Source organism: Littorina saxatilis, linkage group LG5 (assembly GCF_037325665.1).
Source record: "Littorina saxatilis isolate snail1 linkage group LG5, US_GU_Lsax_2.0, whole genome shotgun sequence".
NCBI classification, from domain to species: Eukaryota; Metazoa; Mollusca; class Gastropoda; order Littorinimorpha; family Littorinidae; genus Littorina; species Littorina saxatilis.
Window position 1 is genome coordinate 61,310,558 of NC_090249.1, and position 13,003 is coordinate 61,323,560.

Here is a 13,003-nt window from a genome sequence, read left to right on the forward strand (position 1 = left end):
CCAGGTCTTCATACGAACAAGGTAAGCTCTCTGTCAACTATCTGTCTGTTTGTGTCAGTGTCTGTTTAAAAATAACTGCTGCCTCATATCGTTGTGAGTGCTTCTTCATTTCTAGAAAATGAACATTCGATTTTGCTCCTTTACGACAAGTAGTGATTTTCTTTGCAAAAAATATTAAGATATTTATCCTGAAACTTTGCCGAAATAAGGGCAGGTCGGATAAAACAATCAACTTTGTTGGAATTTGCGGAAGTTATACACAAATAGATAGTGCCGATTTGTACTGAATTACATTTTTACTGATCATTTTGGTTTTGCGACTTTGTTTTAGTTCTAGTTTTCGTTATTTTAATTTAATTTCCTGATCGTTTTCTTTGCAGATTTTCCTGTACTAAGGTGTTGACATCAAGCTACGATGGATTCTCGCATATTTATATTACTACTCGTTCCTCTGGTCAGCGGACGGTCAACAGAACTGGGGGTGAGTGTACTTAGGACGTCAGTGATTATTGTGTCAGAAATACGGGAGGCCTGATGACCACTTCCATAATACATCAAAGGCATAGATACGACAAAAATGCAAGACAATTAGAGGGTGCCTTTTCTTTTAAGTCAACTTATTTTTTTGGTGAAGATTATGGTGCTGCTAATGTAAATTTAGCACAAGACTATTATACCCATTTTCGTACCCCAACTGACGGGCGCAGTGGCGTGTTGGTAAGACGTCGGCCTCCTAATCGGGAGGTCGTGAGTTCGAATCCCGGTCGCTGCCGCCTGGTGGGTTAAGAGTGGAGATTTTTCCGATCTCCCAGGTCAACTTATGTGCAGACCTGCTAGTGACTTAACCCCCTTCGTGTGTACACGCAAGCACAAGACCAAGTGCGCACGGAAAAGATCCTGTAATCCATGTCGGAGTTCGGTGGGTAATGGAAACACGAAAATACCCAACATGCCTACTCAACGAAAGCGGAGTGAGCTGACTATGCTCTCAGAGTATAGTGTGGGGAACCCAAATGGGCAAACGAGCTCACACGTAACCCGAACATGTTATTATAGGCACTCAATGTGGCTGTTTCCTTTGTTAAGTTCGGAGAATTGTTCTTTGACATGGATTCTTCACACAATATTTTGTTAACAGAATATTTTTCATATCAGTGTTATACATGTACATGTATGGTATCTGCAAAGTACATTATATATATATACTGTCTAAAATACAGGTAATGAAATAAAATCGAACTTAGTTTTGTTTATGTAGTTTTATATTCAACTGTCGACTTCTATTTTTTTTCAGATGGAGTTACCCGACCACCTACAACGAATGGTTCGATCAGGTAATGACTTTATCCCATTGTTTGTCGTATTATTATGCGTTTAAGTTTTGATTTCACAGTTATTTTGTTCCAACTGTTTCTTATCTATGCATACTTTTTATGTTCAAGTTTCAAGCGAACTTAACGAAAAAGCTACACTATAACGTAACAATCAAAATACAGTTGTCGTCAATGTTGAAACTATCTACTTTCATTATCATATATAGTTTACAGAAAAACGGCTGCTCACCAAATGAGAAACCTTCACCGCTCAGATAGACCGATGACTTCAAATGCAGTTAAATAAGAAAAACAATACCCCGGCTATGAATTGTAAACGATACATTCAATACAGGCTGAAAGCTATGACATCGTCAGCCAGTTTCAAAAAGAATTCTTTTTATTATCTTACATAAAGGATCGTATTTTAAAGCTTTAACCACAACCAAATGCTAACTATTGATCGAAGAAGGTTATCTAAACACAACATCATTTGCATGTTTCAGAGAACGTTGCTGGCTTTTCATTGGCCCATCTACACGCTGTGGACACACTGACCAATGAGGAGAGAGGGTGAGCCGTCTGATACACAAGTTAAAAACCCCAATATTTAACAACATTATAGTCAACATTATAACAATATGAATGCAAAGCAGGGAAAACATCTGTCATTAAGCTGTGCCCTTAGAATTAAAGCCAACTCTAAAATCAAGAGATACGTCAACTACTTTTAACGGACTTGTGATAATGTTAGCTTGTGCTTAAGTGACACACTCTCCAAGAATTTGGTTGCAAAATTGTCATCACAATCTACTCGACGAAGTGCCTGTAAAATATATAACAACATGATAATAATATTCAGCTGCTGACGCTACGATATATCATATTAATCTGTGTTTTACCTGTAGGTCGATTCTAGAAAAGACATCAGAGTTCAATCACACCTTTTAACGCTTCATTCTCATTGTTTTATTTTCTCTGAACGTATGAACGATACTTTTCAGACAAAGCAGACGAGACATCGAGGCGCACGGTTCAGACCCTTCGTCGGACAAACACAGCTTCGCCCTACACCTCGCTTCCGGCGAGCGTCTGCGCATGACCCTGAAGAGACGCTCCATCGACACTTCCGGTGCAACACTAACGGAAGTGACAGAAGACGGCAAAAGGGAGGTCACTCAGCTCCGGGCCGCAGACTGCTTTTTCTCCGGACCGCTGGAAGGCGCAGAGGGATACGCCAACCTGGCCATGTGTGATGGGGAGCTGGTAAGTCTGGGGAGCGAGTGGGGGGGGGAGAGAGAGAGAGAGAGAGAGAGAGAGAGAGAGAGAGAGAGAGAGAGAGAGAGAGAGAGAGAGAGAGAGAGAGAGAGAGAGAGAGAGAGAGAGAGAGGTGATCAGAGATAGATGCGCCTTTAAATTTTAATCCATTAAGGAAATAAACTAGAAGTCAAATTCTGTTTGTTTTTTGTTTGTGTACCTGACTAATCTGATAGTTGGTTTCATTTTATCAGGCATTAGATTTTAAATTCAATCTTGTGGATCTGGCGTCGAGCTTTACATTAAAAAACACACCAAAAAACAAACAAACAGCCACGCACATAATCAGGCAAATCTCAAGCATTTGCATTTGCATTCATTGTACATCCAAAGACTTATAGTGCAGGAGTGTCCAGAAACTACAAAGTGAAATTTCGTATAGGTTCCTATTTTGGCACTTGTTACCTTTCCTCTATTTTATTCCTCCAAGATTATCGCTCCACGAGAAGTCAAGGAAAGCTTTTACCTCCTACGTATTCTAAGTGCTTGTAAAACGTCAATTGTCTAATCTGTCATTTCAGATCGGATCAGTCAACACAGAGAAACGATACTACGAGGTTCACACACTACCGGAAGACACCGACAAGCGATCCGTTGATGACGTCATGCGCGTGCTGGTCACGTGGCAAGACGCTGCGCATGCGCAGGAGGGCCTGATGGCTGGCGATGAGACGATGAAGAGACGGACCCTGGATGAGCTGGAACCCCTTGAGGAGGACGGTCTTCAGATATCGGAGGAGGAAGAGAGCGAGGAGGAATCTTTCGAAGAGGATGGTGCTGAGATACCAGAGGAGGAAGAAGAATCAGGTAAATTGAACAAACACTTGATTGAGATCGCGCATGAGCAATATGACGGAATCGACGCTTTTGAGAGAAAAAGAAAGAAAGAAAGACAGAAAGAAAGTAAGTAAGTAAGAAATAAAGAAAAAGAACGAAATTAAGAAAGAAAGAAACAAACTAAGAAAGAAGAAAAAAAAGAAAGAAAAAAAGTCTTTCAACCAAGCTTTTTTGGCCAGGTTAGGGCATTGTTTTAACGGGGGAACTGTAGCGACGCATTGATGATTTACAAGGGATCGCTCCTCAATATAGGGAAACATAAACATTATCAAAACTATAAAAGAAATTCCACGGATTTCAACACAATGCTTTTCGGACCATTTCCGAGTCTCGTGCAACGTGTCTGTCTGCAACGTTCTCACATCTTTGGCAGTTGTATCGATTGTCATTACAGGATATTTAATTTTGACCCTTTGTAAGTCTAGTTGCCTTAATCCCAAAGCAAATAGACTGCCAACGTTCCAGAATTCAGCATAACAAAAACAAGAACGCTATGTTCTTGGAACGTTTAATTTATGACATACATTTTTATTTTAATTTCCATAGTGAACGTAACGTTTTGTTTTGTCATAATATAAACTTTTCAATAACATATCTTTCTTGTTTTGTCATAATATAAACTTTTCAATAACATATCTTTCTTGTTTTCTATTTGCCTTAGTTGTCAGTGCAAGTATTAATGTTTACTTGTTTCTGCCCACACGCTCAAAAGCGAATTTGATTTTATATTTGGTATCTGTTTGTGATGTTCAAAGAAGATGGCGGCAGACGCAGCATCAGCGCGCGGACAGTGGTCATCGAGATCGCGGACTACGTGGACAGTCACTATCTGGGCGACATCAAGGCCAAGATGGGCTTGATCACCACTGGACAGATCACCAACCTGATCCTCAACAAGTGGAGCTCTGTGAGTTCAGTGTTAAGCATTGTGTGTGTGTGTGTGTGTGTGTGTGTGTGTGTGTGTGTGTGTGTGTGTGTGTGTGTGTGTGTGTATGTGTGTGTGTTTGTGTGTGTGTGTATGTGTGTGTGTGTGTTTCCGTGTGTGTCTCTGTGTTTGTGTCTCTGTGTTTGTGTGTCTATGTGTGCGTGCTTGCTTCTCTATGTCTTTCTCTGTATCCGAGTTGCAATAATTCGAAGGTCCAAAATATTTCGTAATATATGTAACCGTGTGCCGAAACACTACGATCACCCCGGGAAGCAAAGTGCAATCAAACAGGATTGAAAATTTTAGGGCTAATAAAAGCCCTATAAAAACTGTTATGCAAACCCGAAGGTTTCCATGAACATACAGACAATCAGAAACCACCAGACCCCATCACAAACAGAATTCTACAAACCACGGGTGTTGACTTAAAGGCCAACAACTCGGGTGCAGAGTCTGCTGTAAAAGGAGCTGTAGCCTTCCCTGTCACATATATATTGTGTGTTAAAAACAAAACTTATTTGACAGAGACCTTATTATTCTACCTTGCTTGAAACTGTAGTGTATGTATTATTTTGTCGTCATTCATCAATCATGCATCACCCTGTATTTGTCGTCATTCATCAATCATGCATCACCCTGTATTTGTCGTCATTCATCAATCATGCATCACCCTGTATTTGTCGTCATTCATCAATCATGCATCACCCTGTATTTGTCGTCATTCATCAATCATGCATCAGCCTGTATTTGTCGTCATTCACCAATCATGCATCACCCTGTATTTGTCGTCATTCATCAATCATGCATCACCCTGTATTTGTCGTCATTCATCAGCATCACCCTGTATTTGTCGTCATTCATCAATCATGCATCACCCTGTATTTGTCGTCATTCATCAATCATGCATCAGCCTGTATTTGTCGTCATTCATCAATCATGCATCACCCTGTATTTGTCGTCATTCATCAATCATGCATCACCCTGTATTTGTCGTCATTCATCAATCATGCATCACCCTGTATTTGTCGTCATTCATCAATCATGCATCACCCTGTATTTGTCGTCATTCATCAATCATGTGTGAGCTTGTGACCGACGACAGTTACGGTACACATGCACTTGTGTACATCCGTTTGAACTTGTGAACTCGGGTACCCCTGTACTATCGGGGATCCACTAAGGTTTCCGAGACTGTGTTTTGTCTTTATTGGAATGGTCTGGCGGAAGGGCCGATTCTTAAATTTGCATAGGTAAAGCGATGGTTTTTTTGTATAAGTTTCTGGAGTAAAATTGTGATTAATGTTTTTGTGAACAGGAAACAATTGACGGGTGACTTTATTCCATCTCTCTTTTTCTCTCCGCCGCGATGTAATTTTGAATAGTTGAAGGTGATGTCAAACACCAAGTAGAGAAAGTAAAGGTACTCGACACCCCTCGAGTCGAACGTGTGTTAACCTTGTGACGCAGGCACGCGGGATGTTGGGCCCTGGGACCTACTGAGACTTTCTTTCTGCTTGGAATTCTGAAGAAAGACAACGTATATTTTTGTGCGTGTGTTTTCTGGACGCCTGGTGTGACATGTTTGGTCACAGGCTGAAATCCTTTGGGATGTGAGGAATTCTTTTGCTGGATGGCGGAGTGCGCGACGGGGTCTCTTTTTTAGATGGGGTTTTCGTAGACGGGTTTTTTAGTGGGTTATTTTAGCTAGGTTTTTGTAGATGGGTTTTCTAGCTAGGTTTTCGTAGATGGGGTTTTGTAGATTAGTTCTCGTAGACTGGTTCTCGTAGATTAGTTCTCGTAGACTGGTTTTCGTAGACTGGTTCTCGTAGATTAGTTCTCGTAGACTGGTAATTCTCGTAGATTAGTTTTCGTAGACTGGTTCTCGTAGACTGGTTTTCGTGGACTGGGTTCTGTAGACTAGTTTTTGTTAGAGGGGCTCAGTGAGTTTTTGTAGATTTGGTTTTTTTAAGAATTGTTTTTAGGTTGTTTTTTTAGATTTCGTTTGTTTTAGATTAGAGTTTCATTGTGTTTTTTTGGGTTAAAGTGGAGAGTGAGGATTTAGAGTAGAGTTTTAGAGTGTAGTTTGGAGGAAGGATTTAGTGTGTTTTTAAAGTGTAGCTTTAGAGGGAGAATTTAGAATATAGTTTTAGAGTGAAGAATTGAGAGCGTTGTTTTTTGGAGTTGTTTAGTCCTGTTGTAATACATTGAAAGTTTTGTATTTGAAAGTAAACCCCCGTTATCCCACACATTCCCCTTTTCATCTTATGGAATAAAAGAACCTGGTAATATAACTTGTGTCAGTTGCTTTGAGTGTTTGTGCTCGGTGAGAAAGGGTAAAGTAAATTGGCACTCGGTTACACATGCATCACCCTGTATTTGTTGTCCAGGCGGCCGGCGTGCTGGGAAACAGAAAACAGGCAGGATGGGACATCACTCTCAGGCTGGTTGCCTTGGAGATCTGGAGGAAAAACCCTGTAAGTACGCACCAACATCCTTGAAGTTACCTCCCTTCGTGCGCAAACATTCACGTAAACCATTCGGGAATTGTCATGTGCAATCCCCCTTAATAGACTACGTTGGGCCTGCTGGTTTTTAAAGCTGTTTTTGATTGTGTTTTCAGAGCTGGTACAAGACGAAAGCCTCCGACTCCCTCGTCACGCGAATGCACGCCATCTGTGGGAACACCAAGCACCTGCCTTACGACCAGGTCACCATTCACACCGGGTAAGTGTCCGAGTTTCCCGGGCTGTACCTTAACACCATTCATTTGTAAACATTGCTAAATAGTTTCCTCTTGAAGAGAATTGCATCGAATTTAACTCTCAAATTCTTCCTTTTTATATTTAGTCAAGTTTTGACTAAATATTTTAACATCGAGGGGGAATCGAAACGAGGGTCGTGGTGTATGTGCGTGTGTGTGTGTGTCTGTGTGTCTGTGTGTGTGTGTGTGTGTGTAGAGCGATTCAGACTAAAATATCTTTGATGACGTCATATCCGGCTTTTCGTGAAAGTTGAGGCGGCACTGTCACGCCCTCATTTTTCAACCAAATTGGTTGAAATTTTGGTCAAGTAATCTTCGACGAAGCCCGGGGTTCGGTATTGCATTTCAGCTTGGTGGCTTAAAAATTAATTAATGACTTTGGTCATTAAAAATCTGAAAATTGTAAAAAAAAAATAAAAATTTATAAAACGATCCAAATTTACGTTTATCTTATTCTCCATCATTTGCTGATTCCAAAAACATATAAATATGTTATATTCGGATTAAAAACAAGCTCTGAAAATTAAATATATAAAAATTATTATCAAAATTAAATTGTCCAAATCAATTTAAAAACACTTTCATCTTATTTCTTGTCGGCTCCTGATTCCAAAAACATATAGATATGATATGTTTGGATTAAAAACACGCTCAGAAAGTTAAAACAAAGAGAGGTACAGAAAAGCGTGCTATCCTTCTTAGCGCAACTACTACCCCGCTCTTCTTGTCAATTTCACTGCCTTTGCCATGAGTGGTGGACTGACGATGCTACGAGTATACGGTCTTGCTGAAAAATGGCAGCTACTTGACTAAATATTGTATTTTCGCCTTACGCGACTTGTTTACATTTAGTCAAGTTTTGACTAAATGTTTTAACGTAGAGGGGGGAATCGAGACGAGGGTCGTGGTGTATGTGTGTGTGTGTGTGTGTGTGTGTGTGTGTGTGTGTGTGTGTGTGTGTGTGTGTGTGTGTGTGTGTGTGTGTGTGTGTGTGTGTCTGTCTGTCTGTCTGTCTGTCTGTGCGTGTGTTTGCAGTGTAGAGCGATTCAGACTAAACTACTTGACCGATCTTTATGAAATTTGATATGAGAGTTACTGGGTATGATATCCCCAGACTTTTTTTTCATTTTTTTGATAAATGTCTTTGATGACGTCATATCCGGCTTTTCGTGAAAGTTGAGGCGGCACTGTCACGCTCTCATTTTTCAACCAAATTGATTGAAATTTTGGTCAAGTAATCTTCGACGAAGCCCAGACTTCGGTATTGCATTTTAGCTTGGTGGCTTAAAAATTAATTAATGACTTTGGTCATTAAAAATCTGAAAATTGTAAAAAATAAATTTTTTGTATAAAACGATCCCAATTTACGTTCATCTTATTCTCCATCATTTTCTAATTCCAAAAACATATAAATATGTTATATTTGGATTAAAAACAAGCTCTGAAAATTAAAAATATAAAAATTATTATCAAAATTAAATTTTCCAAATCAATTTAAAAACACTTTAATTTTATTCCTTGTCGGTTCCTGATTCCAAAAACATATAGATATGATATGTTTGTATTAAAAACACGCTCAGAAAGTTAAAACGAAGAGAGGTACAGAAAAGCGTGCTATCCTTCTCAGCGCAACTACTACCCCGCTCTTCTTGTCAATTTCACTGCCTTTGCCATGAGCGGTGGACTGTCGATGCTACGAGTATACGGTCTTGCTGAAAAATTGCATTGCGTTCAGTTTCATTCTGTGAGTTCGACAGCTACTTGACTAAATGTTGTTTTTTTGCCTTACGCGACTTGTTGTAGAGTGCTGTTAACTGACTAATTATCACCCCCAAATTGTTTGCCTTCCAAAGTATCTGAACATCGGTGAGGCCGGGGTGGATGCTACTCAAAGTTGTACACCTCCACCCCCTCCCCCTTAATCGATTCACCATTTGAGAGAGCACTTGCATTCGATAGAGACGAACCTTAATTAAACGCCGCTGTGACGACATTTGCTTCCTTCTGTCCAGTAACCCCATCACCCCCAAGGCCAAGGGCAGGGTCGGACTATCGTGGATCGGAGGTGTGTGCAGACGTAGGTGGCGCTGTACTGCCGTCAGGGGCGCCAACACAAACTTCTTCACGGAGCTGCACGAGTTAGGACACAGGTCAGTGGTGCTTCATTTCATTCACTTTATCATCCCATTGCTGGGGAGCTCGGGTCGCTTCCTCCCAGTGCAAAGCTGGCAGCAACACAGATGCGGGGGTTTCGATGTAACCAGCCACCTGCAATTTAAGCAGAGTGACCGAGGTCTTTTACGTGCCAATGTGGTGACACGAGGGTGTGACAAGGATACCGACTCTTGGGTACTCATTCGAAGTTGACCCGTGTCCGTCCCAGCCTGGAGTCGAACCGGTGACCCTAGGATCAAAAGTTGGATCACATCGACAGAAGGTCAGGGAAGCTCATCGGCGTCCATTCTTTGGCATTGTCGGGCCATCTCTTCCGTTGTACTCCGCGTCTGCGTGCTCTTTCGACGGAGCTTTGAAATACGGGTTTCAACGGAGGGTGTCATGCCTCGTGACGTGGCCAAACCATGTTCTTGTAAGTAGGGCTTAATGACGCTCCATGCACTTGGCAGTAACGAACCTCAAGCAGCAATGAAAGAATCTTCGTGGCGAATGTCAAGCTTCCATATGTCTAACTATGAACGACTCTTCGTGGCGAATGTCAAGCTTCCATATGTATATCTATGAACGACTCTTCGTGGCGAATGTCAAGCTTCCATATGTCTATCTATGAACGACTCTTCGTGGCGAATGTCAAGCTTCCATATGTCTATCTATGAACGACTCTTCGTGGCGAATGTCAAGCTTCCATATGTATATCTATGAACGACTCTTCGTGGCGAATGTCAAGCTTCCATATGTCTATCTATGAACGACTCTTCGTGGCGAATGTCAAGCTTCCATATGTCTATCTATGAACGACTCTTCGTGGCGAATGTCAAGCATCCATATGTATATCTATGAACGACTCTTCGTGGCGAATGTCAAGCTTCCATATGTCTATCTATGAACGACTCTTCGTGGCGAATGTCAAGCATCCATATGTCTATCTATGAACGACTCTTCGTGGCGAATGTCAAGCATCCATATGTATATCTATGAACGAATCTTCATGGCGAATGTCAAGCATCCACATGAAAATCTATGAACGACTCTTCGTGGCGAATGTCACTCATGTGTTTCTTTGTGTTCCAGTCTGGGTCTTCGCCATGAGAACAAGATGGCGAACTGCGCTTCTGGCTCTGACCCCGTCAGGGGCTTCATGGGAGGTAACCGTGACCACCTCCGCTCCTGTTACAAGAAGGTCTTGGATGCTACTTTCACGTGAGTTGTCGTTCTTTGGTGTTCCAAACGTGTGTGTGTGTGTTTGTGTGTGTGTGTGTGTGTGTGTGTGTTTGTGTGTGTGTGCGTGTGTATGTGTGTGTGTGTGTGTGTGTGTGTGTGTGTGTGTGTGGTGTGTGTGTGTGTGTATGTGTGTGTGTGTGTGTGTGTGTGTTTGTGTGTGTGTTTGTTCTTACTACTCTCAATGATGTGTCCGCCTGTTTTTAAAGTATGATTTCTTTCTTTTTTTCTTTCCCATGTCTCTTTTTTGTCCAATCCTTTTCTTCTCATTCTTCTGTGTCTTTTTCTAATCTAATTTTCTTTATTTTTGTCTGCTTATATTCAGTGTAATATAGGCATGACTCACTAAGTCAAAATTCCAGCTCAACCTAATGACAGTGCATAGTTTTCTATTCGTGACATAATGAAGAGCATACCAAGACTTTTATACTTCCTCTTTCTCTTCCAGGAACCCCAAGAAGAGCTGTGTCCACCATCAAGACAACTCCAATACAGGTGCGTCCATTCAAGAAAATAAACTTGGATAAAACAAAGCTGTCTTCACAGGGCCATGATTCAGGATTATGTAAGATAGAAGGAGAAATCTTAAAGGATGAAAGTATTCATCGATGATTGCATCGATATTTCATTGGAATAGACGATTTTCGGAAATAACTCCGTCGGGTTTGTGTGGGTTGTGAAAGAGTTAATAACCCTTGCTTTTTCCCTGACAAATAACTTCACACGTGCTCCTGTCCCCGTGTTTCTGACACACCCCTCGCTAGTGATAGGCCCCTCCAATATTTGTCCGAGTAAAAAGCAAGGGCATTCACTCCTCAACCCATAGAAACCCGACAGAGTTATTTTTGGAAATGTTAAGACTTGATGCAGACAATGACAGTCTTTCCCGTGTAAACGAGCACAGCTGCAGATCCGTCTAGGTTTCCCACTGGATTGATAGCATAGTCTTCCACTTTGACACAAGCCAAACGTGAATAGAGAGAAATGTTACGCCCTCACGGCAAAGCCATTAGGGGCATGTTCCCGGGGTTACCCCCGACTTTAGATGAGATACACAAGTGTATGCGTGTTTAGGTGGTATCAGCCATCTGCACTTATGGCAGTATGACCAAGGTCTTTTACGTGTCACTGTGGTGACACGGGGGTGGGACATGGATACCGTCTCTGGGTCTGCACATTAAGTTGACCCGTGTCCATCCCGGCACGTATTCGAGCCCGCGACACTAGGATCACAAGTCCAGTGCTCTATCACAAGTCTGTGCTCCAGCAACGTGAATAACCTGCTTGCTCTTTACAATGGAAATTACGGCACGGTTGGCCTAGTGGTAAGGCGTCCGCCCCGTGATCGGGAGGTCGTGGGTTCGAACCCCGGCCGGGTCATACCTAAGACTTTAAAATTGGTAATCTAGTGGCTGCTCCGCCTGGCGTCTGGCATTATGGGGTTAGTGCTAGGACTGGTTGGTCCGGTGTCAGAATAATGTGACTGGGTGAGACATGAATCCTGTGCTGCGACTTCTGTCTTGTGTGTGGCGCACGTTAAATGTCAAAGCAGCACCGCCCTGATATGGCCCTTCGTGGTCGGCTTGGCGTTAAGCAAACAAACAAAGAAACAATGGAAATTATTTTGCTCAGTTAATTTTGTAAGTTGACACTGGTGTCATGCATAAAACTAATTCAAAAACAATTCCAATTCTAAGCAGAAAGTAATCAGACCGGTAAAATGGGTATATGCTCAAGTGGACCGATGCTCTGTGAAACACGACAAAAAGAAAAACGCTTTCATAAAACCCAATTTTATTTGAAAAAGTAAGCTTTGTAAATGCATACGACATATACTTCAAAATGGCGCTCTGTCTCATTTGTCTCAGAGTCGTCCATTTTCATTTATCATATCGTAGGCCTATCATAGCTTGATTAAAATGGTGAACATACCCGACGTGAAACCATATTGTTACTGTCATTTACATTGTGTCATTCTGTAAGTTGTTTATCAACAGATCTTGTGTGGAATTGTATAGCTGACTTTCAACTGTTTTATCTTTCCAGTTAAAACCTTTTGAACAGACCACGGCAGCTCAAAGAAGAAGACGTCTTAGGGCATGCGCGGAAAGGGAGGAAGTGACGTGCTGCTTGAGAGTTTGCATGTGATTTGTTTTGGATGTCGAAGTTTTTGGAGAGCGAACGAGAGAGATAAATAGATAGAGAGATAGATATGCTGTGTACTTGTATGTATGTAATAAAGTGACTTATACAATTCCATTCTGCTGATTTTGTTCCATGAATAATACATGAATTGCGCACAACATATTCGCATCATGAACTATTGTACACTGTTCGCCATAGAAAATTCATGCAAAGAAGTAAGTAATGTCTAACCATATCTAATCTTAGAGCTGTGTACGTTTTGAAGATTCATTGACTCTCAGACAATAAATGTACAACAAGCAAACGTCTTTT

The 13,003-nt window shown here is 41.5% G+C and overlaps 1 protein-coding gene across 1 annotated transcript; it reads left to right on the plus strand.

The window, feature by feature from the left end:
• Positions 1 to 12,999, plus strand: LOC138967635 (A disintegrin and metalloproteinase with thrombospondin motifs adt-2-like). The gene is made up of 13 exons (XM_070340240.1): positions 1 to 21; positions 381 to 481; positions 1,295 to 1,334; positions 1,820 to 1,886; positions 2,318 to 2,579; positions 3,152 to 3,437; positions 4,223 to 4,374; positions 6,780 to 6,866; positions 7,013 to 7,116; positions 9,166 to 9,303; positions 10,400 to 10,528; positions 10,995 to 11,041; positions 12,593 to 12,999. Exons 2-13 carry the CDS (start codon positions 416 to 418, stop codon positions 12,604 to 12,606), a joined length of 1,392 nt encoding a protein of 463 aa, XP_070196341.1. The 5' UTR covers positions 1 to 21; positions 381 to 415; the 3' UTR covers positions 12,607 to 12,999.
• Positions 13,000 to 13,003: the final 4 nt, after the last annotated feature.

What these genes read in the sequence shown, in the direction of transcription:
- LOC138967635 (XM_070340240.1), top strand. Translation starts at nt 416, where the DNA reads ATGGATTCTCGCATATTTATATTACTACTCGTTCCTCTGGTCAGCGGA. An exon ending in AGAGGAGGAAGAAGAATCAG is followed by an intron (nt 3,438 to 4,222) that starts GTAAATTGAACA and finishes TGATGTTCAAAG; the next exon opens with AAGATGGCGGCAGACGCAGC. An exon ending in AGATCTGGAGGAAAAACCCT is followed by an intron (nt 6,867 to 7,012) that starts GTAAGTACGCAC and finishes TTGTGTTTTCAG; the next exon opens with AGCTGGTACAAGACGAAAGC.